Here is a 20709-nt window from a genome sequence, read left to right as displayed (position 1 = left end):
CCTGAAATTGACCTGGACCTTTCAAAACTTTTTGTAAGACTAAGAACGAGGGAAATTTGCTTGCTGTTGCGGGCATTGGGTCCTCTTTATCTTAGGTTTTAATACACGCCACTGAAAAAAACCTATTATTTATGGGATGTTCCTATACTGTGATGCTTGGCAGCTTCAAATCGCTGTTGTATTTTTGTGTCTTCCTCTACTCTTCTGTATCCTGCACTTTTACGTGGCTTCATTGATTCTCTTATGATATAAAGTGTAGGCGATCATTTTAGCGCATAATTCGTCAAGGATTCCGAATTATATCTGTTCACACCACAACGAGTGCGACTGCTATCTGATTGCACCGGTCCAGTTTTGTACTAAATAGTTTGAGTATGGATTTTAGGCATAACTTACACTGTTAAATTACCAAAGGTACCTAAAGTATTGTTTTAAAAAAGCTGACTGTACATCACAGAAGTCCGCGGCCGGGTAGATCAAGTCCGTAAGCAAAGAAAGCATAGAATTTTTGGCAATAATTCCGTTTCGTCACCCTGAGCGGAACAATTGTATCTATAACATATCTGAGGATACTTAGGCGAAGCATCAATTGGAAAGCAATCGGATCAGACGATAATATTTATCGCTTCGCCCCATAACTCAATTAAAGTACAAACTCAGACCACCAATTCTTTGGACTGGATAGATGAAATGGTGTTAATCGCACTCAGAACAAGTTTGTGAGGACGCGGTCCGAGTTATTCTGTTGTCGAACACGTAAGCTATCACCAATTTTTCCCTTAGCCGAACTTCAACTTCATTACTTAAAATCTAGCGTTGCTATCCAGAAGATGTATAAAGATCTTTTTCGATACGTATAGATGTTAAAAATCAAATGTTGATATAACATGAATTTAACATTAACGAAATTTCTATGAAACGAAGCAGATATCTTCTTCACTAATTTGCTCAAAGGTGCTTAATTTACTCATTCTCGTCTTCGTACGTGTGTTACTATTGATAAAGTGCTCTCAAATGCTTGGAAAAGCTCTTTCAGGACCGCGTCGACGTTACGACAGTATGAATTACACGTTGCTCGTAACGCTGCAACTGATCTACATTGTGCCTAGCTTGTTGCTTTATCTCGCACAGTTTTGCTTCATCGCCCTAACGAAGGATCCAGAATTTTCCACAGCTTTCCATTACATATTTCTAGCTCGTGGTAAGAAAAATTGAAACCATCCCGAATATCATACAGAACATAAGCACATCAAGTTGCAGTTCAGAATAGGTTTCGAACCATATTTTGTAACAACATACGGTGCAGGGGGAAAATGTAGTTGGGAGGGGGAGGGGAAGGGCACTCAGTGACGCCCTTATTTTTCGACGCATTAGCTTGCTTTCTTCTCTTATTAACTTTAACTGGCATGCCAAACATCCTGTAAGAAGAATTTTTAATTCTTAGGGGCCCGATTGGTTTAGTTATTTACTTTGAGAAATAAGGGCTTCACTGAGTCCCCTCACCGCCCCCCCCCCCCCATAATTTTACAGGTACTTTCATACACATATATCATACAGGGTTTAAAACTGATTCATTTAGGAAGAGTTTCAAGAAGATTATACCACATCTTTCCTACAAAATAACGGGCATATGATTGATAACTGTGTTTTCAAATCCTGAGATTTCCTCAAAAAAAGAAGTACACAAGAAACACTTGAGCACAACATATATGTAGCTAGAAAACCAGGCAATTTAATAAATACCTCATGGAAACAAGGCAAATCCTCAGCTATGTTTTTACTGTTGAACCCTTGAAAATAAGAAGAGTTTGTTGTTTGGCTTCAAAAATCGATTTCTAACATTGTGTAGGAATTTTTGGAATAAAGATTGAGGTGAGTTCACTCTAACTGGGAGTTTGTGTAATACACACAGGCATCGATCTTAGATTTCACGATTGTACGGATATGATTCATAAATTATTTTAAGAATAACAACCTCAAATAAATCAGGTAATTGCGTTTGAATTTTGTGCAGCAGATATAGTGGATTTTAGCTTCATAGAATTTTTTAATGGGTATCCAGTTGTCCTATAAGCACTTAGCACTTAACACGCTACTTTCCTTACGTTATGCTTTTTTTAAAGGCAGTATACCACGCATTTCACGTGGTGAGGGAATTTGCGAGAAAAGCTAGAGATGGGGTTGTAAATTATGGGATCAAGGTTGGTTCCGCTCATCTTTTCCTGATCGTCGTAAAAATGCCGCGGTAACATGTGACTATGTTGACCATAACTCTGCAAGCACCACTTTCTATTTGACCATGTATTCAAGCAGTAATGCGTAATTCTCATTTACCTTGCATTTCATTAACAAAGAAAATGAAAAAGGAGGAAGTTATGATATTGCTTGCTTGAACAAAATGACTATAAATAAACAATCTGCTCATAGTCTTTACGGTTTCTCGCAAATTGTTGCCAGGTGACAAATTAAATGTAGCTGAAAACCATATAGTAACAGGCTTTATACATGACACTACAAAAAGACAATATTTGAACACTATACGAGAGTACGATGTCCATCTTTTTCTCAAATGAAATCACCAGGACATTCAATCAGATAATCCAAACACTGTCATGACTTACATATATCATCTAACTTATCACAAAGGTTGAATTTCTACTAAGAGTATTTCTCTGATTTTCTCGAAGGCTGAAGATGAGAACAACGTACTTTTTGTTCCACCAACTACATACTCCTCTCATGATTCATTATCCTTCCGAAAGAAAAACACAAGTTGGATTAAAGCAGTGAATTTACTTTTTCACAAAGGGAACTCTTTTGTACATCCCATATATACTGCTATTGTCATAATATCCATAATAGATTTAATAAGCTTTCCGTACAGGATAATTAGAATTTCACGAGTAAATATAAGTCTAACCTGTAAATGCATGAGGAAATGGAGCAGGCGTTCTAAGATCAGCCTCAATTTTGACAAATAGAAAAAAAAGTTGTGGAGAACTCCAGAATATTCGAATCAGAGTAGCGCTAAGGAGTCATTTATGAACATTTTTAGTTAATTTTTAGTTAAGCGTTATCGTGAACCTTATCACAAAACTTAAGTGCAAGACATAAATTCATGCATTCATTCATTCATCTGGTAAGCTGCTACATTTTAATAAGCTCCTTTTTAGAGCATAAAACATCAGTAGTATTTTTACTCTACCTATAATGTCTTGATATGCGCCAAAGTGTTATTGAATACACGGTTGTTTTAAAAAGAATAATCTTTTACGTTCACAACGTTATTGTAACATTGGCTTTAGAAAGTCCTCCCTCTGTGGGGGACGAATCTCAGATATCTTTTCTTGACGCATTGTTGGACTCACGTACAGTAGTACATAAGCCGAGACACCGTTACGGTAGCAAAGGTCGTAAAAGTGATCGGCAGTGGTTTTCTGGGCTCGGTTTTCTAAAATACGCGAATATTGACAATGAGGTTTGCTTTTGCGCAGAGTTTTGTTGTCCACGGCAGTAGGGCGTCCATAATGAGCTCTGTCTTCGAACAGAATTTCTCCTCACCGGAACCGCCAATGTCGGCGATGAACAGTGGGTCAGCTGATAATGTCGTCCCTGAACGCAACGCAGACGTTGATGGCAACGGTTAGACTGTGGCATTATAGGAATTCACAGTAAAGGATGCCTCGCAGATGTCTTTGATCAACTGTTGTCATAGTTTCTTTACTCTGATAATAGGCGTTAATATTTCGCAACCTTCTATCATATTTTAGTATAGATTTTTTTTCAATGGCCGGTTGTTCACCGATCGGTTAGAGGCCTGCTGTGGCCGCACGGTCGATGGTTCGAAACCGCCCTATTGCTAACCAAGCCTTTCATCCCTCCGGAGTGGCCCCTGCGAGTCAGTGCATAGGCCAACACGCATACTAAAACCTCAACGATTACAACGAATTGCAGTAAAATGCATTAGCGCATCCTAAGTGGATTGGTACGCGATGGACTTTATACTTTTTTACCTGTTTCAATTGAGCCTCTAAAAAGTTCTAGAACGAAAAAAAAATATATCTAGGGTTTTTTTCTCAACCGAGAAGAACTAACTACCAGGCGGCTTGCCTGGCATGTGCCGTACTTTTCTCTTCGAAAAGACGCTAAATGCGATGTGCCCTTGATTATGATAGGATGAAGTGAAGAAGTGTTGTGCGTCAACCATAGAAGAAGTCAGCACGTCACGTCAGTCTCGTCGAGGGCATCGGTTGACGTTTGGTGCATACTACACGGATGACGCGCTCAACTCTTGAATGTTTGAAAATACTTCTAGAAAGTAAATAGATGTAACTTATCGTAAGATGGATATTTTTGTAGCTGCTGCGGAAGTACTACAATGCTATGTCTGAAATTTTCACATGATAATAATAATGGGTGCCGCTCAAACATGCATCAAAACTATGTTATGTCACCAGTAGGTGACAAATATACGTTTTGCGTACATATTAACTGTGCCGAAACGGCAGATGCACTGGTCTTCTCAGCTATTACCTGGTATAAAATGGTAAAGGATAAAGTCTCTGACTATAGTTTTTAGTTAAACTTGTATAGTGCCACGCGTGACTTAATAGTAGCAGATCAACTTGGCAAAGAGTACAGACCAGGACGCTTGTCTCAGAACAGAACACGGGTCTTTTAGACTATTTTATCCTTATTGCACTAAAGACCCCTAACGAGGAAATCGACTGCTTATATACAATGCACGATCCAAGATCTATATACCGATAAAGTGCGAATAACAACATTACATCAAGAAATGAACAACAACTGCTATTCTAACATTTTACAGACTATACAATATGTTTCTTCGTCGACTTGACTTGTCGACACTGGCATATCAATCGACTTGGGATGTGTTAATACATTTTACTGCGATCCTTGATCGTCGAGGTTTTGAAACGCTATTGACCTATAGTAACCGATTCGGAAACGTGGAGGTTTTATGGATACGTTTTCATCTAGACAATGGAATGAGGGAGTTAACTGATTTACTAAGTCAGCGTTTCTATCCTCCTATACAAGTCTGGTACCAACTTATCAACCCCGGAGGGATGAAAGGATTGGTGAGCACTAGGGCGGATTCGAACCATCGACCGTGCCACCGCAGCAGACCTCTTGCCGATTGCGCGCGATGATCATAGCATTCAAAAATTGATTTTTTGCTTCTACCGTAACCACATTATACCTCTGTGACAATAGTTAAGAAAATGATACAATAAAAAGTTCTTATGAGTTTGCTGAGGAAGAAATCTTACAAACTTCTGTACAAATGAAGGCAGTAAGCCTAGTAACCTTTAATCCACTGCATATTCTAGTTGAATAAAGAAATAAATTTTGCTTCTGAACACTTAACACTGTAATATTGCAGCTCCAGCCGACATGGTACAGGTTGCAGCAAGTTTATTAACATTTCGGTTTCCGGTTGCTGGATGGGGCGCAGTGTTGGACAAGCCATACATCGCAAAGGTGCACTCCATACATTGCTCTTTCCAATAAATTCTTACTTCTGACTAAAGCTTTTTTACTATCAACTTTCAGATGGGATTCGTGTTTTCGCAATATGCATGCCTTTTGGAACTCTTCGCACAACTTTCTCTTTCCGTCAATCGATTCACCGCTATTTGCTTCCCATTAAGACACAATCGTGTATGTTTTCATTATTCTCTACTACTTATACAAATCTAAAGCTGAAAACTATACATAGTCAATTCTATTGGGAACTTTGAGAACTGAAAAAAAAACAAAAAACGCAGGGCTACTAGTCACAAGATGCAATTCATCGTACTTCTCCCAAAAAACTAGTAATATGATCAAATAAAACGAGTACACATAACAAGAATACTAATTTTATTTGGCATGGATTTGATAGACTTAAGATCTATACACTACTCGAATACGAGGTTGTGCTGCCAAAACTCATACTTGATAGAGTTCGTTTTACTGTAGGACATTGCAGTATCTGTAGAGTTTGCAGTAAAGTCAATTTTTGACGAAAAACACGTGGTATCCCCTTCTTGAAGTGTGCTGGGAATACGTAAACTAAGGCAGCGATCCATCAAATATCGTCTGACGGTGACCGCCAGCAGGACCGAATCTTTTCAGCCGGCGTGCTACCTGAATCGTTTCAGGTAGCACACCGGCTGAAAAGCTTCCTGGAGTTTTTGGCCTTTCAATCCACTTGAGATGCAACGATGCGTTTGACTGCAATTCAGAATCGTTTCACGTTTTATGAATGCATGTTGGCCCGTACACCCCAGATTCCTGAGTGATGCCTTTAAGTGTTTTTATCCTCCCAGACAAATCTGGAACCAATTTATTGAACACATAAATACGGAGTCCCCTGCAGTAGAACCTAAATAAATTGTAAAAAAGAAAGTCTTATGAAAAGCTTGGTTAGTATTAGAACACGTTAGAACCACACAGTCATAGATTAGCGCCCTAGATCCCACTAAGTAGAAAAGCATTTTTGGGATCAGGCAAAGCTGATTTGAGGCTGTCTTGTAAGACTTTCTTTTTTACTATTTATTTAGGTTCTACTGCAGGGGACTCCGTATTGTAATGGTAGCATGGTTCGGTTGATAATTGTAAAAATTTTCGAAAAAACTCCACTTTCCAAGAAATGGACATCCTCCTCTTCATAATCTATGACCTCGTATATGCATAACCCACCTGAAACCCGTACACTACCACCACAGATAGCTGCTGGAATCGAGCTACGACCATTGCGAACTGCAGCAATGGATGGTGTTAACAAGGGCTTAAACAACTGCACCGTGCTTCATATCGCTTTGAACCGACTATACGTTATCTTATTCTATGATTTACAAGCAATAGTAATCAAGTGATGGACACATCAAGAATGGATTGTAGCAATAACACCTCTGCTTTAATGCTGGTTTCATTACCTTTAAAACTGATAAAATAAGGATGAGGTAGTGGGTGGAAGGAGTATGAAAGGGATGAAGTTACAGAAGTAGAAAATCTTGAAGATCATTGTCACCTTCGCTAAATATCTCTATTTCTTTGAGTAGGACTTCTTTAGAAATTGTTTCAACAGTTTGTTTTTCCCCTTCATTTAGGCAGAAAGAAGAGAAAGACAGTGTAGACGTTTCACCCCCCGTGATAAACCTCAGGTCTGGAGTTGGAAAAAAGTGGATATCTGGAGGTAGAAAAAAGTAGAAAGTTGCGGATGGTGTCGGTCTTTTCGCGGTTTCCTTGTTTATATGTCCGGAATCGTATGTTCGTATAGTCGGGTCAAAATGACATGAATCACGAGTGTAGTTGCGGTTGTGTACCGGCTCAGTGGAAGCAGCAGTTGTAACCGAGTTGGAATCGTCGCCAGCTGCAGCGACGGGTCATGCCAGCAAGGGTTTCACCACGCTCCTTGCCGCTACGCTCCACCGAAGCGCCTCGAGAGAGACCGCGTACGCAACTGCGTACGTGCTTCATGTCTTTTTGACCCTACTATAAGTTGAAGTTCGTAAGTGGAGATTTGTGGGTGACAACGGAAATTTCAAGTATTTAGTGTTTCTTCGGAAAAAAAAAATTCAAGCATGGCGCACATGGAATGTACTATATTCGATCTGCCAACTTCTGTGCGCATCAGGATTTAATTCTCATCCAGTCTGCTATGATAACACCATACACCAGGCATTTCACTGCACTACTGGTTTTCGTTGGTACTTGCAAAACCTTCGATCAGGACGACATTCGAACTCACGCGGGGAAACCCCAACGGATTAGCAGTCAGTTGCCTCAACCACTCCGCCACCTGAACAGTGTGAAATTCGCGAAATATTGAAATGAAATTCTGCCCATGATCTCCTTTCGATGGTGCAACCGTCCTGTAGTGGTGCACACCAGGCATTTCACTGCACCACTTTTTCTTTTTCTCATCCTTAATGTTTATTGAACGAATACGGTTTCCATTCGTTCTTATTTGTCTTGATCCACTAGAGATCATGAGGATTCCGAACTGCACTTTGATGCTCATTGATGTTATTTTCAGTTCTTCAGTGTATCCATATTTTTTTCCAAAGAAGTTACTTATCTGGAAAGCGTGTGGGTCAGCAACCACTGGACTGAACTGTTCTGCTGTTCGTGCACATAGAAGCAAGCGGGCTCCTTAAATATAGTGTACTAGAATCTCTAAGGATGCTACATTGCCCACCAACCTTGCGTATAGGTTCGGGGTTCTGTCTCGTGTTAGGGGGTTCTCTCCGTTGGTCAGCGAACCGGCTCCTACTTTCCCTCTATGCAACCTAGATGTTTCCTGTCTTCGGCCTCGGGCCGCCTATCTTTTGTAAGTCTTCTAATGCCCCAGTACTGCTACATAACATGTTCATTCTCTTCTCTATTATGACAGATTATCTTGAGAGGAGATGGGGATTCAAATAAAACCTACTAAAGGGGGAGAAATATAATCCGGACCATGCCGAGTAGCGCCGCCGCCACCGAGGCATTGCGCGACGGCGTGGCTCTCCCTGCTTTGCTGTGATCCACCTTCTCTCAGTCTCAAGGTGTTATGCGTTCCCGGCCCGTGCGTATTATGCTCTTCAAATGCGATACACAACAAAGCACGTACACGTACGCGAGGCGAATGCAAACGGCGATGACGATAGCGAAATACCAAGCCAACTGTTACGAAACCATTCGGAAGAAAATCGAAAGAGAAACAGAAAGGCTGGTAAAACGGCTCCTTTATATAGCCTGGGCTCTAGTGGGCGGAGCTTCGCGGGAGACGGCAGCCAATGCGCCTGCTCGCTAGTAAGAGCGCGCGCTTTTGGCTACCGAACGCGGTAAGCAATGCTTCCTGCCAGGCTTTGATCGAGAGGAGCGGTGCGAGTCGCGACAACTAATCTGATCTAGAGTTATAAGAGAGATTTGTGGTTGATAATAAGCGAACGGAAAAAAAAGAGAGCAAGTGAAGTGCAAACTTTGATATAATGCAAAATGCGAAAATGGACAATTAAAATATAATCATTTGAGAAAAAAAAAACTTGGAAAAGAAGATAAGAAAATTCTGAAAGAACAACAAACGGGAAAGAGAGATTATTGGCAGAATCATGACACGGAAGTAATTCGAGAGAGAACTTTCAGCGAACTAGAAATATCCTCTGACCTTCACATTGTACCGTTTCTACAATATTTTCAAACACAACATTTCATTTCGTCTGCAGTGGTGGACATTGACGAGGACGCTCAAATTGTTTGCCATCTGCTCTCTGTTGGCTCTCATTCCTACCGCTATGAGACTACCTCAAGAAGCTGGATACATCGCCGTTCAAGGAAAAATTGTGCCATATCTTATACATGAGGAAGATCAGAAGGTTCGCCCCCAAGTAACATTATTTTAGTGAAATCTCTAGTGACTGACAGTTTAGACCAACTCCTACGTATCAAGCTGCATTTATGTCTTCTTCGGATTATTTTGTTTCGTTTTGAACGTATTTTCGCTTATCAAGCATTCTCAACAGCGGAATTTGAAGGTACACTTCAAGAGTTTCTAGGGTTTGGTTTTGAAGATTTTTTACTCGGATGACATACTTATATATTTATAGAGCTCATACACAGACACCACAATTTTTTGTTAATAAGAAAATAAGTCGCCGAACTGGTGAAATTGCATCCAAGCACAATTTACTTCAAAGGAACCTTTCTACAAGCCGCACCTAGCACATAGACAGAGCTATACAAAATAGAATGGATTTAGAATCCATTGTGCTTGTAATCAAATTTGATTAGATCGGAAATCTTTCGTGTCTTGTGAAAGCCAGTGGAATCTAAGTATCAATATATTTTCTCGCCGAAAAACCATATTCACCCGCTGAATGTATAATAATTTTGTTGCAGGTGTAAGAAATATTGCTTGTCGCTTGTTTTTGTTGTGAAAAGGTTTAAAGTGAAAATAAACAATAAATAAATAGAATTATGGTGAAGAATCATTATGTGTGACACTTATTTACGAGATGCGAAAGTAATGATTCTATTTTTTTCAGCTGTTTGACCAACAACAAGCGTTGACTCGCCGACTTCAGCTTAACTTACTTGTTTACTCTTCCTCGTTCACGCTGGCTATTATTTCGATGACTGTTTGCCAGGTGTTCTATTCCTTTTAATCGTAAAATTATGATTCTCGGTTTAAAAAAACGAATACTTGTCTTGGTGTTGATTAATCTCTTTGTGATGCCTCGAACCATCTGACTCTAATTCAAAATCGTGGATATTTACAAGCGCCTACGCGTGCTATGCTTACAATAATTTGAGAGGATCAACTGCCGCACCAAAATAGGATCTTTGTTCCACCAGATTAGAATGATGCCAATCTAGATATCCCGTGTGATGAAACCTTTACTGGCTTAAAGGCATCCCCTCACGAATCTTGGCTGGTACGAGTTTCAGGTGGGTTATGCCGTTACAGAGCCGTAGATCGTGGGTAAGATGGTGACTCCGTCCATTTCTTACTAATTGCCGTAAAAAACGGCCTGTAAAATGCTGTGCGTGCACGAAGCTGGCGCGCTCCAATCGAACTCGTTGAAGAAGATAGCGACCCGGAACGCTCGAAGCCGCATCTTCCGGGCCGTTTTTTACGGCAATAAGGAAGAAAAAGGACGGAATCACCCTCTTCCCCATAATCTACAACCCCGTATAGGTATAACCCACCTGAAACTCGCACCACCCCAGATTCGTGGGATGATGCCTTTAAGGTGATGCCGAATTACCGAAGCAAATGTAGTTGTGCTTTTTACAACTGCGAAGTCACAAACAAGTGACTGCTAATTCATCATGTTTTGAAAATAATGCAGGGGTGTTGGTGGACAATTTTGGTATACCTGATCACGCATTCAGTGTATTGCTCTCACTGTATTTATATGCTATTCATTTCTCAGTCCATGTTCATCCTAATAATCCCCCTATTGTCTACTAGTTGAGTTGGAATGTTGACTTGAATCTGATGGTTTTCCCTGCAGCACACCTTTGCTTGCACGTGGTGCTGTAAAAGGTAAAAGAGTGATGGCAAGGCCGTACTCTACATCCTTATTTGAAGAGTTGGGAAACTAGTTCCTTGATGACGGCTAGATCATTACGGCTACAGGTGGCCAGACAGACTTGGTAACGATACCTTTGGACAGAAAGCTCATCCACTTCTATGCCAAACCATTTCCATTGCCTACACTTCCAGGTCTTGGTATCGTCAAAACCGCGTGGTCCAAAAGTTCACTGGTATGGCTCCCTTGCTAGGCTCCTATTCGTCCTTCCTCTCTAGATTACAACGAAAAAATGAATTCATAAATAACAAGCGATACATGCATGGCAAACACAGTTCAAGTCAGAGAACCTAGCGCTTACTGGTAGAATGTCTAGTTATTCCCATATACACTCTTTGTGTTTGATCGGCTGAAGCAGAACTTCAGACGTCTTGTAGTGCACGCTTCGCTTGCCTTCACCGATCAATGAAACTTAGAAGTTTTCGTTCTCCGGCCTACGGTAAATGGCAAGTGGCCGAACTCACACGTTGCCGTGCCTCAAATCACGAGCTGTTCTGTGTGTTTCAGTCCTCCAGCTTCTGGGTCCAGAAAGTTGTTTCCCTGTCAGACGGATGAACATTAATGCATAAGAATAAGTAGCCAACCTAATTCGAGGCTATCACAGATAACAAGCAACGATAAAATATGCTGTAGTAATAAATAATAAGATATGCTACAATAATATTCTGTACAATATACTATACTATATACTACGGAATTATGGTCAAAATAAAGTTGGGCTAACGAAGCTAGGTCAAGGATGGTTTTGACTCGGAGCCCAAAGGGGTTCCTGCTGTGGTTGAAATGTTGTTGGCTCGTGTTGTTCATCAAGGAAAAATAGAGGCAAATTGTATGGAACATAAATAACGGAAGAGTAAGGATTGTAGCTGTGAAAACAATTCACAGTTGTTTTACATCAGTGCCTACCATCACCTGCATATTTTATGTATTGCTGAAACAAAGCAACATTTCTACTTAGTGATACAGGTTATTTACCTACGAACATTGGTGTGCATTAATGAAAAGTGTCCTTACAATATCCAAGTACTTGTTTTTATAAGCAATTAAAAATGAGTGTATTGAAATATTAATTGATGAATCTGTTTCAGTGTTTGCTGGCGTTGGACATCTTTCCTCTGAAGACAGACGGGCATGCTCTTTTGATAATCGTGCTCACTCTCTCCGCGGACTACTTTGCTCTTTCGAATCCTTGGTTGCTTCTCGCCCTGTCAGCCTCGTTCAGGGCAAAGTTTCTGAAATCAACAACTGTAGGAGTCAAGAATCCGATATGTAGTAACTACTCGGTTTGATTAGTCTTCATTATTTCGTCACGCGTCCTCTTCACTGTAACAAAATGTAATTGTATTTTTCCGTTTTTAAGGGAACATCTATGAAAATGTAAATGTTGTGCATGGCAAATCTTTAGCAGACTGAGTGGCTATTTCTGCACACGAGGGAGGATGATGCAGTTCTTCGTTTCCTCTTATCCATTAGATGACAACTTCTAGGGCGTGTGTCCGCATCAGAGCCAGCCATATCCCAACTAGTACTAAAATTAAGAAAAAAAAAGAACTCTTCAAATATCTTAAAAGATGTATTCGAGCACAGATAAACGAATCATGGAAGAAAAAGTCCTGAGCATCTTTAATACTAACATCGCAGCGTTCCTGGTTCATCTGCAGTTGGTCTCTCCAGACTTCGTTGCTTGGGGTAAAGTGGATAGAACAAGAAAACTATCAGTATTTCCTACGAATCAGGATTATTTTGGATCATTTGGCCGATCTTTTCATGAGATTTGGTCATTTCACTATGAAACGAATAAATTGAAGAGTAGTTCAACTCCACAAAAACTGACAGTATCCGAAGAAACGTCCCCAAATTTGCCCGAATTATTGGATTGAGGGAAACAGGGTTTTAGAAAGAACTCGGACATGTCTAAATGTAGGAAAAAATTGGAGAATTATGAGGATAGAGGAAATTGCAGTAAAAATGCAGGAAATTGAGGTGTGCACCAGCAACGTCCATGCTTGCTTCAGCGATGTTGTGAAGGAAGTCAAGTGAAACAAAACGCGTGTGAAACTGTCAGAGGCGTTTGTCACGAAAGGCTTACGGAAACGATCCAGCAGTGAACATCAAAATATTTAGTGCGATTCGGCCTCTATTTATTATGCATGTAAACTACAGCAAATCTGTCCTTTTCCTTTAACATGGATCCAGTGTATAAAATCAAAAATTACAATACTTATGAGTCTATAAAAAAAGTTGGGGGGATGCTAGTCATAAGCGTGAACGAATCACCTTGATCACCTTGATTCCGGTTAATCTTCGAAGTGGTCAAGCGTGCGCCAGTAATCGTTCCATTTGTCTCGATCGCGTTTCAGAGTCACTCAGTGGCTTCTTCTTTCTCGTGGGACACGAAGAGCATTGAAATTTTTTGAGGGGCATCGTGAAGTAATCTAACCATCGGGTAGGCGGTCTTCTTCTAGTGCGATTGATGTCGTTTGGAACCTAGTCGCTCACAGCTCTAGTCCAACGCTTGTCGTTGAAACACATCACGTGTCCGGCAAAACTTATTTTGCATTCCGCGACAAAACGGTACCGTCTCTAATCTTCGATCGCTGATTGTAGGAAAATGATTTGAATCCCGTCACTTACGTGCGTGAAGTGGGAGACTTCTAGCATCACTCTCTCAATTGCGCGTTCAATGACGCTCACCGCGTGTTCTTCCTGTTCGCGAAGTACTCAGGTTTCTCAAGCATAGATCGAAGAGGAAAGCACGGCGGTGTTAAAAAGGAGAGACGGAGCCGGGTGTTCTTGGTCTTCTCGAATACACCCTCAATGCTCTTATACACCTCTCAAACCACCTGTTTCCTTCTGCCCAGTTCGGAGGTTAGCCAGTTCTTCATGTTCATTTCCTGATCCAGATAAACGTAGCTAGTGCAACGTAACGTAGCTAGTCGGATATATGCGTTCCGTTTTGCGTAAATGGACAATCCGAGACCTGTATTGGCTGTTGTCTAATGATAAATGTTATCAGAACGATGTCAACAGCAAAGCCTAGACGGTGCAGCTGCTGACGGTCAACCATCACTCCCATGTCGTCCATTTCCAGCTTTCAAACTGCGTTCTCGAGAGTGGCCGTGAATTTTTAGGTAAAATTGTATCAGCCTGTCGGGCCCTCTGTTCACGTCTATTCGTGAGAAATAGCGGCATCTTTTACTCTTATGATACCACGATGAGTTGTGGAACAGCATGGATTTGGTCTATCAACCTGAATCCTTTAGAAGGTTGTTGCATGATGCACATGTTACAATCATTAATAACCTGCTAGAATCTTTAATCATGCAATAGAGCAGTCCACCATTAGACCAGAATCGCTGTTTAGTTTCCGCTCTAGGTTTGTGAGCAAAGCAACGTATTGGGAACTATTCGTTTACATTTTGGAAGATTGTAAAGGAGGAAGACTTTCCTCAAACCGAGAAGAGAAAGCCATGATGCTCAGAGAGCAAAGCCACAGAACTATCACTAACTCTTCGCTATTGAAGCCAGCTTTTGGGAGGATTCCTCAATGGACAACATCAACGATCGGCTCGTTGATCACTTCCACGACTGAGAGTTTTGAAATCACCAAGAGGCGCCTGTCTCCGGAAATTGTTAAGCTATTATACGCCAGCGGAGAGCAGCAGGAGATGCAGGGAACCAAGAACTCACGATCGAGTTCGGAAGGCTGTGCAGAGAGGCGAAAAAGGAGACCTCAAGAAAAGAGAGCAGAAATGTTGACTAAAGCCGCTATGCCCGTGGAGACTTCGCCAACTGTCAGAAAAAATGACCGCTTTCTGGAACCCAGACGAAACAGCTAGAGCATTGACAAAGACGACGGAGAAGATCATTCAGGAGTTCTACCCAGACTTTTCTTCGACTGCCTCATCTGAGAGAACACGAATATTTCGTACTAGAGGTTCTCCTGTTCGAAGTGTTGTCGGTAACAAATCGTGCGGCATCCGACAGGATAAGACCTGAAAATTTGAAAAATCTTCTTCCCGTTGTTATCAACACTCTGACAAGGCTCTTTGCGCATAACCTGTCAGAATACGAGATTCCTATGCAGTGGAAGACCAGCAAGTCTGCATTGTTGTACAAAGGGAACATTTCCTTTGCTCAAGAGATAAGGCTTATCTCAAGAAAATAGCGGAGCATATGTTTGGGAACATAAAGCGCACGACAGTATAAAAGGGACATAAATGCGAAAAGCGAAGTGCGAAGTTGCGATATTCTCCATTATTTTATCTATTTTCTCCCATTTTTTGTTGTTTTAACTTTGGCAATTTCTGCATTGGATCCTTAACAGGATTTGAAAGGTGTCGGATGAAAGACACCTATGAGAGGAAGCAGGCTTTCGAGAAGGATTCAGAATATCGCGGAAAACGCGAGTAAAAATAAATTGTTTTACGTTCCCAAAACATTTCCTTTGCTCAAGAGATAAGGCTTATCTCAAGAGAATAGCGGAGCATATGTTTTGGGAACATCAAGCGCGCGACAGTATAAAAGGGACATAAATGCGAAAAGCAAAGTGCGAAGTTGCGATATTCTCCATTATTTTATTCATTTTCTCCCATTTTTTGTTGTTTTAATTTTGGCGATTTCTGCATGTAAATTTACATAGCGAAGGTTTTTTGCGATTGTCTTTTTTTTAATGAATACTAACTTTTATTCGTTCCTTTTGAACGTTGTTTTTGTTGTAGATTTTTATGCTTATTAAAAGGTTTAATGACCCAAGTTTGAGGTTTGCTGGTGAAGCCCGCGTGGCAAAAACTAGTCGTCCGGCAGGGATACCAAGCCCCTGCACTTTACAGAACGATTGACCATTGATTCACTCTGTTTCAAAACTCATCGGGTTATCAAAAGGGCACAAGATGTCACTATTTCTCGCCTTGAAAGAGGCATTTGACTCAGTTCAGACGAGTGGAATCCCTGAACAACCAAGAACCTTGTTCAGTGCATAATAGTACTTCGAAAGCCGTACAGTAACTCAACAATCGCAACTTCGCCATTCGATAAGAACATTATCATCGACGTGAAGAGAAGGTTTCGACTAGGTGATACAATCCTATCAAAAACAGTTACAGCTACCCTCGAGATCGCGATGTGAAAGCTGGAATGACACTGGAGTGGAAATATCTGGCATTAGCAAAGCAGAACGAATAAAGGAAATAACGGCTGGCTGAAAATAACGAAACATGTGGGTGCATCGGTCTTCAGCTGAACCTGTTAAGGATAACGTTCATTGGAAACGTATATGTCTCGGTATGCTTTATTCACGTTCGACGGAACGAACATGTTTGAGGGCATCAGCTTTGTTCATCCGAGGAGAGTGAGAATGAGAGAAGACTTTACTGTTGAGCTGGGCGGGAAGGACCGAACGGCTTGGAGAACACGTAAGAACATCGAGGTTCTAGTGAAGAAGACCAGAACAGCCGGCTCCATCCCCATCACTTCAACCTCACTGAGCTTTCTGTTTTAACCAATGTTTCAGATGCCTGATACATTGCAATCAAATCGCAAGGAAGAAAATCACGTCAGCATCATTGAACACTCAAACGAAAGAGTGAGGCTAAGAGTATCACCCTTCAACAAAGTTAAAAATACGATTCGATGTTCTGTCTATGTCGGCGATCGAAGAGAGAGGGAGAGAGAGACGCTTTTACATTTGCAAGGAAAGCAAAATTGAAAACGACTGACATGTGATATGTTTTAACCACAACCTTTGGACCGGAGTCGTGACAGGCCAGGTCTACTGCGATATTGGACGCCCTACCACTACAGGAATAACGCCGACTCGTTGGCGAGACGCGAGAATTCTACACAAAGATTTTACACTCTTCATGTCCCTGGTGAGAAGAGAAACCAGCGAGCAATTGGGACAAATAGAGGAATTGGTGGATTGATCTCGATCAATTAGAGGAACAACGGAATTCAAGGTGATCAAGGCGAATCTTTACAAAAAAAAATATCAAATAAGCTTCATAGGTCCCGCCTTCGGCTCTATCTAAGATCGTATAGTTTAAGTGAGAATTCAATTCTATGTCGCTCTGAATTTTCCGTCATGCTTGTCCTCTGCGACACTGTATTTTGCATGCAACTACTTTTTGGTGACCGAATAACCGCCGATCTCAGACCCACTCTACGACAAACCACAAAATCTAGGTAACATGAGCAAGTAAACGGAGGAAGCGTGAAATCTGAACTTTGTGTGGTTCACACTCTGAATCTAACTCTGTATATATGATACGTCAACGGTGGTAGGATGCTTCTTCAGGTTTTCTTTATCTTAGACAACGTTTAGAAATTTTCACTGTTCTCCACTCTCACTTGCTCTTCCATTTCTTTATTATTTTTGAGAAAAATGTCTAAAACGCTTGAGGCCTTGCTCCTTCTTTTGAAAAAGTTTGTCAAAAGAATGTGAAAAGCAAAAATGAAGGCAAAAAAATTAGAGGATTTCCTCCGTTAGTTGTATGTTCAAATACATTTGCAGTAATCCTTTTTTGCAACAATATTCATGGTGATGTTCGTTGTAGAGAATTTTTATACATCCGAAAACACACTTATGGGATCTTCTGTGGGGTTCTCTGTATGCAACATGCATTATCGGAGCAATCTCTGATAATGCATGTTACGCATCAAGGAACTTCTGTATATTCTCCAGAAGATTGGGAACGGATAAGTCAGATTTGATGAGACCGGCTCTAGCTATGAATCAACGAGCGTACGATTATATTGTCCTGCTGGAAAACATTCTTAGAACGATCGTGACGACTAAGACTGATTTATATTATCCGGGATAACATGAATCCTGTTTGATATGCATGGTTCCCGTTTCTATGTTCCTAAAGGCGGAATTCATACTATAACAAGTATTACTACAGCGATATATGTCCACAATTTTTCTTTGATTTAACGCATACTCTCGGATAGTGCCCAACCTTTTTTTGGCTTGGATGTTTCTTCAGAAGTGAAAGAATGTTGAGTCTAAACACCTAACAGTGAGTTATGTTATTCCAACTTTGTTCAATAATTTGATATGTATACATTGCTTGTAGAACGAGCTTGAAATCCTGGCTGTCAGTTTTTACTCTAGATTATTTCTCCTTATCTAGTGGATTCTAGGATTATGTAGGATCCACTTCACATTAGATAATTTTGATAAGTTGCGACGTAGATATCCGATATAATCAAACACTTCATTTCTTCGTATGTCGTTATTATGTTGCCCTTCTTGTTTTTCTTCCGCGTGCAGCTGCGTCTCCACGTATTCGTGTACTACTTTTCTAAGTACTGTAAGCGTATCCGGAACGAATTTCCTTCGTACAAGGAAGCTGTACAAAAATAGCCACTGTAAATGTCACATGCTCCCTGTTAGAATCAGCACGAAACGCTTCAACAAGCCTGCTTCGCTTGTATAAGAATTGTATTTTTGGTTCCCGCAATATGTAGTTTACTCAATTATATGCAAATTGGTGATTATCAGCTAGTTACATTGCAAACATGACGTAAATGATTCTTTAATGGAGAGTTGTTCGTAAAAAAATGCTTACCGGAGAGATCCATGACAAAACGAACGGTGATCTCTCACTGTGCCGCCATTTTCAGAGAAGTTAATATCCTTTGTCTACAATGGTTCCGAATTCCCAGTTACAAAACCTAATCACTAGAATGAGTGGAACTAAATGAACACCGATTCTTCGTTGAGATTTGCTGAGAACAGAAGGGCGCTTGTTCTATGTCTTCTATTTTCACGTTCTCTACTAGGAACTATTCACGATTGCTATGATGATAAGTTATAACAGCTACTTCAATAGTAATCATATGTAGAATGTTATTAAAATATTTTTTGTGGAAGGTGACAGAAGGAATATATATATATATATATATATATAATAGGGGAAAAAATTAGGATTCTGTATTTGCGGTGAATGCGACTAAATAGGACTAATCTTGTACTTTTTATCCTGTATCTATAATCACCCACAACTTTGAATTTGGGCTTTGCTTTATTTTATTCCACAAGGCTTCAGCCTCTTATATTTTTCGTAGGATTCAATTATGTGATAAGATTTCTATCGCGGAACCTCCGCGAGATAGAACTTCACATGACGTCCCTTAAAGGCATCACCCCACGAATCTGAGGTGGTGCAGATTTCAGGTGGAGTATTCGTACACAGGATGGGAGACAACGGAGAGGGAGGTGATTCCGTCCATTTCTTGCTAATTGCCGTAAAAAACGGCCCGGAAGATGCGGCGGCGCACAAGACTGGCGCGCTCCAATCGAACCTCTTGTACAAAATGGTGCGCCAAAACGAATGAAGCCGTATCTTTCGGGCCGTTTTTTTACGGCAATTAGGAAGAAATGGACGGAATCACCCCTCTCCACCTGAAATCTGCACCACTTCAGATTCGTGGGGTGATGCCTTTAAAGATTTTAAAGGACGCAGCGTTCTTTAAATTCTCGTTCTGTTCAGGAACCATGCTCCATTAGATTCTCAGTATTAGAAAGATGGACCCATTTCTTCATTCGTTTCCAAACATTCGTTTATTTTGTTGTTTTTTTTTGTTTGTTGTTCGTATTTTTATGTTATATCATTATATTTGGACTTCTTTATGGTTTAATTACCCAAGTTTAAGGTGCCACTATATAAAGTATTACCGATTACTGGTCAAGGCGTGTAGCAGAAGGAAGTCCGGAAGAATCCTGTTTATTCTGCCAAATCCTGTTTAATTTCATTATTTTTGTAAGGATTGTTAGTGTTAATTTTATGTACAGATATTTTCAATGCATAGATATTTTCAATTAATTGATTAATTATTTATTCATTTTTATGTAATTGAAGGTATTTAAATATTGAAGATAATGACGAAGGAAATGGATGGCAGAAACACCTAATCACACATTGAGAAATTTGATCGCGAGTGAATGTATACCATACCACTTATCTGTACATACTCTTTACTTCAGATTGAAAACACTAGCATTTTATATTACGCACTAAATATGAAAGTTATCATCAGCACTTTTTTGTTACTAATGTCGATTTGTTGCTCAACCAAAATCACCAGATATGCTCTAATTTTCTCCGTAAATTACACGAATTCTAAGGATCTTGAGTCAGATCTCAGGTCCGATTGTCATCTGCTCTCGTCACATCCTCTTTTCTTACGTTATTATGAACTTTTGTAAATTACTGATCGGCAAAAAGAGGCTTATCACTGAAAACTTTGTAACACTACTTAATAATAACAGTCCGCTTGATAAGCGTGAAAAAGAGTCAAAAACTCCAAGCCCAAAAATGAGCTGTTATTTAATGTAACGGTAGAGTGCCAAGCATTGCTCCAGGAGCTTACAGCGATTCCTATTCAGTTTGTAAGACGTTGAGTTGAGTAAACTTCAACAGATACGTTTCGCTTTCTCGTTGTTCCAAAAATAGAAGTTTTACATGATTACCACAATATCAAGCAAGTCGGCTGTTGAAGCTTGGCTTCTGAAGATTCATGCCCTTTAGTTCCGCGTAATCGCGTAAAAATGTTGTGCCTCGTGTTCGCTTGTGAAGGTGCAGTGGACACCGATTACCGGACCCGGTGACAACTG

At 40.4% G+C, this 20709-nt stretch overlaps 1 protein-coding gene across 2 annotated transcripts; it reads left to right on the top strand.

Moving 5' to 3' along the window:
* Positions 1–1014: 1014 nt before the first annotated feature.
* RB195_017544 (uncharacterized protein) lies at positions 1015–19762 on the top strand (the record flags this gene model as incomplete). 2 transcript variants are annotated; one of them, XM_064184586.1, is made up of 8 exons in its annotated part: positions 1015–1201; positions 5411–5508; positions 5581–5688; positions 9222–9371; positions 9426–9530; positions 10041–10142; positions 12179–12282; positions 14467–14929. In XM_064184586.1, 8 exons carry the CDS (start codon positions 1015–1017, stop codon positions 14927–14929), a joined length of 1317 nt encoding a protein of 438 aa, XP_064040467.1. The 2 variants fall into 2 exon arrangements, with proteins under 2 accessions (XP_064040467.1, XP_064040466.1); XM_064184585.1 differs by lacking the exons at positions 1015–1201; positions 14467–14929 and adding exons at positions 3528–3642; positions 19749–19762 and having other exon boundaries at positions 12179–12359.
* Between the last annotated feature and the right edge of the window lie 947 nt (positions 19763–20709).

The sequence above is a fragment of the Necator americanus genome, chromosome II (genome assembly GCF_031761385.1).
Source record: "Necator americanus strain Aroian chromosome II, whole genome shotgun sequence".
NCBI classification, from domain to species: domain Eukaryota; kingdom Metazoa; phylum Nematoda; class Chromadorea; order Rhabditida; family Ancylostomatidae; genus Necator; species Necator americanus.
Note: the sequence above shows the minus strand (reverse complement) of the source record. Positions and strands in the feature narration are given on the sequence as shown.